A 9,698-nucleotide genomic window follows, 5' to 3' on the forward strand; every position below is an offset into this window, starting at 1 on the left:
CAGCTAGCCTCCCATGCCCTTGGTGTGGGCCCTTGCCCCCAGCAAACAGGGGGCTGTCCTCTAGGGTCTGGCCATGGCTGGCTTGCCTGCATCCAGGGCGGGCAGTGGGGCCTGAGCCTTCTCTGAGTGACCCTCTGCGATTCCCAGCAGTGTGATGAGACCGGTCCTGGATGGAAGGAGGCAGGGCTGCAGAGTGGAGCTGGTGTGATGTTGCCAGGCAGGCCCCACACCCAAGTGCTCAACAGAACTGCCAGGGTCGTTTCTGATAATGCAGATTCCGAGTTCCACTTGGGCCCACCGGAATCGCGGTTCCTTCCTGGGGACGGGGCCTGGGAATCCGTGTTCTGGAGCAACAGGGGCCAGTGTGAGAAGGAGCGCTGGTCCTGGAACAAGGACCCCGGCCCTGCCGTCACCAAGGCTCCGCGCAGCGGGAAGTGGACGACCAGGGTTCTGGAGGCAGGAAGGAATTCTGTGTATACGTACATCTCCTTTGCATCCGGTATCCTTGCTTCCTAAAGTGCAGGGCTGCGTTAAGTTTTCCACCGTAAAGCGAGGAAGGAAATGAAAGGCTTTCTAGGCAGAGGAACTCTGCACCAAAACATAAAGGGAGGCAGCGGCATGCTTGTTTGCGTCTCTGAGCAAAATTCCACAGGTGGGTGTCTCTGGAGATCCAGGGGCCCCCAAAGGGCAGCAGATGGTGAAGCTGTGGATAGAAGGACTGGCTGGACGAGGCAGCTCGCATGTCGAGTATGGAGCAGTACCTGCCCCTTGGGTGATAGCGGAGCCCCCAGGTGGACCTTGAGATGAAAGAATTCCTCTGAGACTTCTTGTTAATATGTATTCTAGACCTCCTCCTAAAATCCTGCTGAAATGATTCCCACTCCTGCACATGATAGAGTAAGATATAATATCGATAATATCCCTGCCAACCAAGAACGGATAGGAGGACCAGAGATTTTGAGGAACTAGGATAAAGTATAAACAGCCTATTGGATCAGATCGATGGAGCAGGGCCCGGGAAAGCCCGTGCCTGGAAGCAGGTGCCACAGGGTCCCCCGCTGTCGTGGTGAAGGCTTTCCTCCTGCTCCCAGCTCTCTGTCATCATGAAGAGCCGGGCTGCCCATCAAACAGGGGAGGATCCTGGCTGTGGGCCCACCGGCCCGGCTTGAAGCCCTCGCGGGGCTGCTGGGGACAGTGTTTGCTCTGGGGAGAAGGCCCCAGGGCCCTTCTCTGCATAAGCTCGGGGTGGGGGGTCCCTGCCTGGGCATTGGGCCCGCAGAGAGGAACAGCAGAACTCGAGACGGGATGTCCGCAGCGCAAGGAGGAGAGCGCTGGGGGAAAGGACTTCACGGCAGATGAGGACGCAGAGCGCCTGGCCCGCCAGCCCGCACGGCCCATTGCCTCGGGGCGTCCTCCCCGTCAGCCCCAGGCCGGGGCCAACCTGTAAGAGCCCCGCTTAGGAGGAAGCCCACAGCCCAGACCCGCGCTCGTCAGCCCGACCCTACACTCAGAGTGGAGAATTCAGGGCCGCCGGACTGTGACGTGAGGCCAACAGCACGAAAGGCTGGAGAGGAACGAAAAGAACTGACTCCAGGAAACGGAAGCTAATTTAAATGAAAAGAACTGTGAGAAATTTTAAGGATGAGCTGGATAGGACAGTGCAGACGCTGTCCGGATGCCCTGCTGTCTTAGCTCCCTGGGTACCAGCCCACTGGGATGGTGCTGCAGATACAGCCTCCCTGGCCGTCCTTCCTCTTGGCTCCCCTTGAGTGGGACGCTTACCAGGAGTCCTCGTGGCCCACACCCGTCCAGGCCGGTTGTATTTGTTATAGTAGTTATAGTTTAACTGACTATTATAGAAATTCATGAAGTGAGGGCTCAAAGGGAGAGTTGTTTCCATGCAGACAGAAGCTGACTGCAATTACTGCCTGCAGCCCCAGCTGGCTTCTTGCCGTCCACGGCCGTAAACTAGAGAGGAGGCACCTGCGCCCCGGGCCCCACGTCCCTCCCTGCACCAGGCAGAGCGGTGGAGCTCCCCCAAGAGGCACGGCCAGGCCCGGTGATGCCCCAGGGGTGGGACCTGTGAGGTGTGTCCTGCCCCGGCCTGAGAGGAAGGTCAAGGTGGGGCAGGGGCCTCCCCTTGGCGGAGACTTCTGTGTCCTGGGTTGCCTGAGCCTGGTCCGCTGGGGAACACGTGTGCCTGGCTCCCCAGGTTGGCACTCTGGTCTCTGTCTCTGCAGAAATCCGCCCTGATTGTGCAGGGGCCGCGGGAGGTGCAGAAGCGGGAGCTGGTCTTCCTCCAGTTCCGCCTGAACCAGAGCAGTGAGGACTTCAGCGCCATCGATTACCTGCTCTTCTCGTCTTTCCAGGAGTTCCTGCAGAGGTGCCCTTCAGACCCCGCTCGACCCCAAGGATCTCACTCTAGCTGTGTGCATCCCGGGGCTGGGGGGGGCAGGTGCTGGGAATCGGGGACGTCAGGTGGCCGTCGGGCTGACGGAGGGCCCCTGACTGAGTCTGGGGAGCCTGGGGGGGTGTTCTGACCCCGCACCCCGGAGGGTGGGCGCTTGGGTCCCCCACTCCCTGACGGCGCTGCGGAGGACAGACCGGAGCTGCCCGGGTTTTGTGAGGCTCCGAGCGGCCAGCCTCTGCCCTGGGCTGCATTCCCGCGGTGTCCGGGCGCTGGGGCCGGCCCTAAGGGAGGGCCCGGTGTCCGCATGCCACCCGTTTCTAGCAGAAGGGTGCAAGTTCTTGTCCATCTTGGGACACCCCCGTTGCGCTATATCTGGGGCCCAGAGTGGTTGTGGGTGGCGGGAGCGGGGCCTGCAGGGGGCCTGAGGGGGCAGTGACTCGGTTTCAAGGAAGCAGAGTGGCAGCCGTGGCCGAAGGCAGGCCTCCCCATCCCTGGGCTGACGTGGCCATGAGCTGCCTCCGCCGTTCACACCTGCAGCCCCGTCCTGGGGTTCGGGGCCTCTGCCTTAGCCTCTTCTGCGCCTTCTTCCAGCTGGAGCTCCCCGCCCGTCCCTGCGGATGCGGGCCACGTCCCCTCCTTGCCCAGCGCCTCCCTGTTGCCCCGCTTTGAGCGTTCTCAGCACTGCCCCGTGGTTTCCTCTGTGGCCCTGGGGCGGGCACTGTGAGTGCCTCGTCTGGCCGAGAGCTCCCAAGGGAGCCCTCATCCCCTCTCCGGGCCTTTAGGGAGGCTGACGGGCAGTGAGGGCACCCCAGGGCTGCTGAAGCTGAGTTCTCCAGGGTGCTGGGGGGCCCAGCCCTGTCTGCAGGCCTCTGCTGGGAGCAGGTGGTGGAGAAGACACGGAGGGGGGGGCTCCTGCTGGGGGCTCCAGGGACCACACTCCGGCCTTGAGGCAGGTGACAGTTCCCCCTCCAGCCGTGAGGAAGGAGAGGGTGGGCCATGTCCTGCCGGTACCAGCAGAGGAGCTGGCTGGCTATAGGGGCTGGAGTTTAAGTCTGGCCAAGTTCGAGTCCTGCCTGATTAACACAGATCTTCCTTCTCTGCCCTCCAAGCCCAGACAGGGCCGGCTTCATGCAGGCCTGCGAGAGCGCCTATTCCAGCTGGAAGTTCTCAGGGGGCTTCCGGACCTGGGTCAAGATGTCCCTGGTGGAGACCAAGGAGGACGGGCGGGAGGCTGTGGAGTTCCGGCAGGAGGTAGGTGGCGCTGGGCTCGCCTCGCACTGCCCTGGGTCCACCCTTGAATCCCAGGTTCAGGGAAGCCTCTCGGAGGGGTCAACTTTGCCCCGGGGTCTTAAGGGTGAGTGGATGTTCGCCAGGAAGAGAATGGGCCTGCCGCTGGGGCTCGCTGCGTGTCCCTTCTGCAGGCCTGGCCTGCTCCACACCCTTCGCTTTTGTCCCAGCAGCTCTCAGAGCACACACGCTGGAGCGTTTCACAGAGCGGTGGCTGGCCCAGCTGGATCTGAGCTGGCGTGTAGCTCTGCTCCTCTCCCTCCTGCCTTCACAGCTGGTAGCTGCATTAAAAAAAAAAAAAGACTATTCGCAGAGATTAGATACAGTGAGTCACCTCTGAAGTGTTGGGTGCATGGTGACCCACTGGGACACAGGAGGAGAAGTTTCTTTTTATATTTTAAAAATCTCATTCTTTTTTCTCTTTGAGTGTTTTATAATGCAGGTAACGTTAGGGCAGTAATAGTAATGTCACTTGTAAGAGAGTAATAAATGTGTTGGATACATGCTCAGAACTCTCTACTGATGGGAAGTGTAATACAAAAGCTTTCAGCCTGCTAACCGGAAGCCAGGAAGTATGCCGTGATCTAGGCAGGAGAGGGAGAGGTTCTTGGAAAAAGGCGTGGAGCAGGGGTGGAGGGAGGGGACCCTGGGGTTGCCTCGGCTTCCTCCCCTGCGGGGCAGGGCTTAGTCCTCCCGCCAGCATCCGCGCCCAGGGCCCAACCATCCCGAGTGTTGTGTGTCGGTGACTGGGGGCCTGCAGGGGCAGGGAGGAGACCGCTCTGTTCTCTCATTCTCTGCTCCCCCCATGGAGGAGTTCCATTTGGGCTGGACTCCGAGGGGCAGCGTTAGGGAGGGGCCGGGTTGAAGTAGAAGGACCCACTCCAGCTGACGGACGGGCCGACGGAAGCCAGGTACTCAGGGCCTCCTCTGGGTCTGCCTCTGCCTGCACCACGCTCCTAGGACTTCTCCAGGTGTCTTTGGGAAAGGCTTGAAGCCAGTTGTCTTTAAGAGACAGTTTTTTTTTTTTCCCCCTGGCATAGGTGGTGACGACCCCCTGGCAGTAGGTTCTTGAAATATTTCTGTTGTGCAAGATGGTTGTCATCGCCTGGATTTTTACACCACCCTTTTCTGCCAAGAACTCCACAAGTTCTTTCTTATCTGGCCCCCAAATCAGCTGAGAAAGGAGACTCGGCGTGTCCACCGTATGGTTAGATCTTCACAGGCCTCCCTGGCTCCCCTGGGAGCTCCAGCTGTGATCTGAAACCAGGGGGCCAGCCCCCTGCGAGCCTGTGTGCTGTGGAAGGCATGCATGCCTTTTAGCATTGTCTGCACGGGAAGTCTTTGGCAGGGGATGTGAACACTCCTTTCAACAAAAGTTTTTTAAAAATTATTTTTGTAATGTTTTTATATCATGTTGTAAAGTTCAAAATCCTGTGTGTTGTTTTATGAGAGCCTCGCTGCAGCTCAGTGAGATGGGCGTTTTGTCATGTTTATGAGTGCAGAGGAGAGCTGACTCATTTGAAGAGACCCTGATGCGGGGAAAGATTGAAGGCGGGAGAAGGGGACGGCAGAGGATGAGATGATTGGATGGCATCACCGACTCAGTGGACATGAGTCTGAGTAAACTCCGGGAGTTGGTGATGGACAGGGAGGCCTGGCGTGCTGCAGTTCATGGGGTCACAAAGACTCGCACACGACTGAGCGACTGAGCAGAACTGAACCGATGAATGCAAAGGAAGGGCTCAGAGTAGATGATGGCACAGCCAGGCTTCTGCCCCGGGACCTGTCTGCTCTTCATCTCGCCTCCCAGCCTCTGCAGCAGCTGTAGCCAGGCCTCACCAAGCACGCCTGCTGACCATTACAGGGAGTGCTCGGCCGGGCCAGTCTGTGGGGCTGCACTTTGTCCCAGAAGACTGGAAGGGTTGTTAACACTCAGCTCTTCAGGTCAGGTATTTTGAAATGTGAGAGTTTTATGTTGTGAGTTGAGTCTTACACAGTGCTTTGAAAATGATTTAATCAGGAGTACAGATAGCTGGCTTCCCAGGAGGCGCTAGTGGTAAAGAAACCCGCCTGCCAGTGCCAGAGATGTAAGAGACACAGGTTCGATCCCTGGGTCGGGAAGATCCCCTAGAGGAGGGCATGGCAACCCACTCCAGTATTCTTGCCTGGAGAATCCCAGGGACAGAGGAGCCTGGGTGGGCTCCGGTCCATGGAGTTGCACAGAGTCGGACACGACTGAAGTGACTTAGCACACACAGGCATCTAGTGACAGATTTCGGTGAGTCCAGAACACCTACTGTGTGCTCCAGATCCTGCCTGTTTCTTTCAGAAACTATGGGAACCGAGCTGAAGCCTGGGCTCTGGGACCAGTCTCAGGATGTCGTGTAGAGGAGGGTTTTTGTCTCTCTGCCTCCAAAAGATGGAGCGAGGGGAGCTGGGGTGTCGGATCCCCTAAACTGCCCTTTCCTTCCCCGGAGCCCCGGCCAGGGCGGCACGCAGGCGGTAACACTGCCTTCTCTCCTCCGTACCTAGACCAGCGTGGTTAACTACATTGACCAGAGACCCGCAGCCGAGAAGAGCGCTCAGTTGTTCTTCGTGGTCTTCGAATGGAAAGATCCTTTCATCCAGAAAGTCCAGGACGTGAGTATTACCTCAGGTCTTGACCGTGAGCTTCCTCCCTGAGCCGTTTTGCCTCATCCTCTCAGGCCGTCCTCATCTCCTTCTGTAGCGCTGATCTGTCACTTGTATTTATGAAGTGCGTGCTGTGTCTCATTTGTGTTTAATCTCATCTTCAGCTCTGGACTGTCTGCCCTGCGAACACGGGGGCTTTGTCTTTGTTCACCATTTAACTGGTGTCCAGCGCGGCGCTTAGTCCAGAGCAGCCACTGAGTATTGGTAGTGAGTGAGTGGGGTAGAGAGCACGAAGTTAATCATCTAGTTACAGCTGTTGGAAGCCAGTGTTTTTTTATTGCCTCTCTGTAGAATAAGAATTTCTTATTTGTTATAAGTCGGAGTAGAAAGGTACTCTTCAGGGGACTTCCCTGGCAGTCCAGTGTAGTTAAGTTAATGCTTCCAATGCAAGGGGCGCCGGTTTGATCCCTGGTCGGGGAACTAAGATCCCACATGGCCTGTGGTGTGGGGCCAGAAAGGAAAAAAAAAAGGAAGGGTACTAATCAGAAATTAAAGGGAGCATCAGTTAATGTCAGATTCTAGATTCATCATCTCAAAAGGGGAGGAGTAATGGGACAGTTTTGCCAGAAGAACATTCCTGAGACGCCATCCACCAGAGCTAGTCCTGGATCTGATAACCAGTTGTTTTAAGATCATCACTAAGTATCCTGATGCGGTTGTGGGCTGGGGGAAGACGTCGCACAGCTGAGGCTCAGACCGGGAGGGTCTCTGTGACGTGGTGTGTGATGCCACCACGCTGTTAGGTCGTGGACCTAGCTGGGCCGTGCACCCAGTAAGTGTGCGCAGACTCCCTGAATAAAAGCCGCCACACAGAAGAGTGAATGCCTTTAGTTCCACAGGGGAAATGTGTGATCAGGCGTTTTCTAACCTGCTGTGTCAGTGTTTTAAGTCCTCTCACGGGCCACGGAAAGCCCTGAGCTCAAGGTCCCTTGACTTAGGTCATCCGTCGGCTTCACAGCCATCCTGAATGGTGGTGGTGGAGTAGCCGCCTTCATAGATGAGCCCGGTCCTGCTGAACCGGGACTTCAAAGTGCTGTGTGTTGACCAAGCGGGGAACTCAGACACACAAGCCGTGACTTCGGCCTTGAAGGAGCTTCAGTCGGTCAGAGGACCGTCTAAGCCATAAAGGAAGTAATTGCAGAGCGGGAGGAACTGCCAGGGGAGATTGCGGGAGAAATCTCTCTGCTCACGTTGAGAGGGTTTGGCTTAGTGGCCAGCGGAAGCTGGGAGGGGCCTGGAAGGATTAGTGACTCAGGAAAGCAGCCGGGGCAGGTGAGTCGGAGGGGCCTGGCCTGCAGGCAGGCCGTCAGTGTTGTTTGGAAACAAGGTCGCCTTGTGAATTAGGCCAGAAATTTAAAACTCAGCACTGATTATCTTGTCTGTGCAGAGCTTTTTTGAAAAATTCCTTTTTTTTTCTCCTTTCATGATCACTTTATTATCAGGAGGGACTACTATTTTTCTCTTCAAACTGGAGCTATGAACGAAGTATAGAGTTATGGCAATTTAGCAGTTTTTTGGCTGCACCAAGTGGCATGCCGAATCTGTTTCCTGACCAGAGATCGAACCCGTGCACCCTGCCATGGAGGCATGGAGTCCTAACCACTGGACAGCAGGAAAGTCCCAAGTTATGGCAGTCTTAAAGACCAGTTGTTTTTCTTGTTGTGCCGGTAATTTGGGGGGCTCTTTGACAATAACACTGAGAATCAAACATGGAAGCCAGCTGAGAAACTTGTGTTTGTTTCCGTTTCACAGATAATCACCGCCAATCCTTGGAACACAATTGCTCTTCTCTGTGGAGCCTTCTTGGCATTATTTAAAGCTGCAGAATTTGCCAAACTGAGTGTGAAATGGATGATCAAAATTCGGAGACGATACCTTAAGAGAAGAGGTCAGGCAACAAACCACATAAGCTGAGGTTGTCGGTGTTGTTCGTAGAAACTGCCTGAGTTGATGGAAGTTCTCATCACTTCCACTTTGGTAAACCAGGCTGCCAGCAATCCAGTCCTCACTTGAAGAAAACAGGCTTTGCAGGGGGCCTAGCCTGTCACACTGCAGCTTCTAACCTGGCCCCCCAACGAGACTATCTTAGAGCCCAGTGGAACAGATCCAGTGGATGACCTAAACGTTATTTAAGTATTTAAATTATTGATGAACATTTTTTGACATATGACATGAATATGTCAAATGGAAGATGGACTCAGATAGAATCCGGTGTTCTGAAGGTTTGTGGAAGCTGTCTTCCTTCTTCCTTGGTTTGGTGTATAGTTAAGGTCCGACAGGATGATTAAGGTTCTGACCGCAGATCTTCTTGAGATTTTTTTTAAATGAAGGGTGTGTGACTTTCTTCTCTCCGCACTGGTGACTCTCCGGCGGTGGAGGTCACAGTGTGGAACCAGTGTGCTATTCGCAAGAAACACAAAACCCTCGTATCTCTGGTGCCATGTGCAAGTCTCTGACATGCTCTCATGCGTTAAATATTAAATGAGACTGTTTTTTAAAACTACTGTGGAAACTACCGTAATTAGATCGCTTGTGGACTGAGCAGCCACCTACCTGTCTGGCTAGAATATTGACGGATGCATGTCTGAGTTGGGCGTGATTAACATGCAGAGGCGCTAGGACATGTGTGCATACTAGGTCCCTCCTCTGTGTGTTGATGATCTCATTAACAGGTGAATAAAGTTAGGTTAATACAGAAGGAACCAGTGTGCTGGTGTGCGCATCTGCTACATCAGTAGGCACCGGTACACGTTTATCCCATGACCTCCAAGTAAAAGGAAGTGTTAGCCTGGACTCCGAGGTACGTCATGACCATGTGCAGGGTGGGCAGGAAGTGGCGGTGAAACCCCGTGAATAAGCTGTTAACTCTCGCTGTCCTGCAGCCCACCCATCTGAGAAAGGCACACTCAGCATGGACCCTCAGAGCTTGCAGCCTAGCCTGAAAGGAGTACCATCTGGGTATTTTTCACATGGTAGCCATTGACTGATTTAAGGTTTTGGAAATTATTTTTGGAGTTCTAAACTGTTTACATGCCCTTTGCATCCAGAGAGGACTTGGGTAGCACTTCTTCAATTTCATAACTTGGTTTTAGGTAATTCAAAGAGAAAAACTCCAATGTATGAGGGGTTCAATTTTAACCTCATGTCTAACTTAGCAAGAAACTGTGGTTTTTGGTTGAATTATTAAAAGTGAACTTGTGTAAGGAAGTATTCCGTGCCATTTTTCTGTGGCACCGAAGCAGGCATACGAACTTTAACCGAGGTCTTGTAACACCTTTCTGTAAGACAGAGTCCGGCATAGAAGCTTACA

At 54.8% G+C, this 9,698-nt stretch overlaps 1 protein-coding gene across 3 annotated transcripts in view; it reads left to right on the forward strand.

Annotated features, from left to right (window-relative positions):
• PACC1 (proton activated chloride channel 1) overlaps positions 1-9,086 on the forward strand; it is a 31,957-nt gene extending 22,871 nt beyond the window's left edge. For all 3 annotated transcript variants that reach the window (XM_065936249.1, XM_065936251.1, XM_065936250.1), the window contains 4 exons: positions 2,241-2,383; positions 3,520-3,661; positions 6,230-6,337; positions 8,141-9,086. In XM_065936249.1, coding sequence (XP_065792321.1) covers positions 2,241-2,383; positions 3,520-3,661; positions 6,230-6,337; positions 8,141-8,302 — 555 coding nt within the window. In that variant the 3' untranslated portion in view covers positions 8,303-9,086. The remainder of the gene's footprint in view (positions 1-2,240; positions 2,384-3,519; positions 3,662-6,229; positions 6,338-8,140) is intronic.
• The last annotated feature ends 612 nt before the right edge of the window (positions 9,087-9,698 follow it).

The sequence above is a fragment of the Muntiacus reevesi genome, chromosome 5, assembly GCF_963930625.1.
Source record: "Muntiacus reevesi chromosome 5, mMunRee1.1, whole genome shotgun sequence".
Taxonomy (NCBI): Eukaryota; Metazoa; Chordata; class Mammalia; order Artiodactyla; family Cervidae; genus Muntiacus; species Muntiacus reevesi.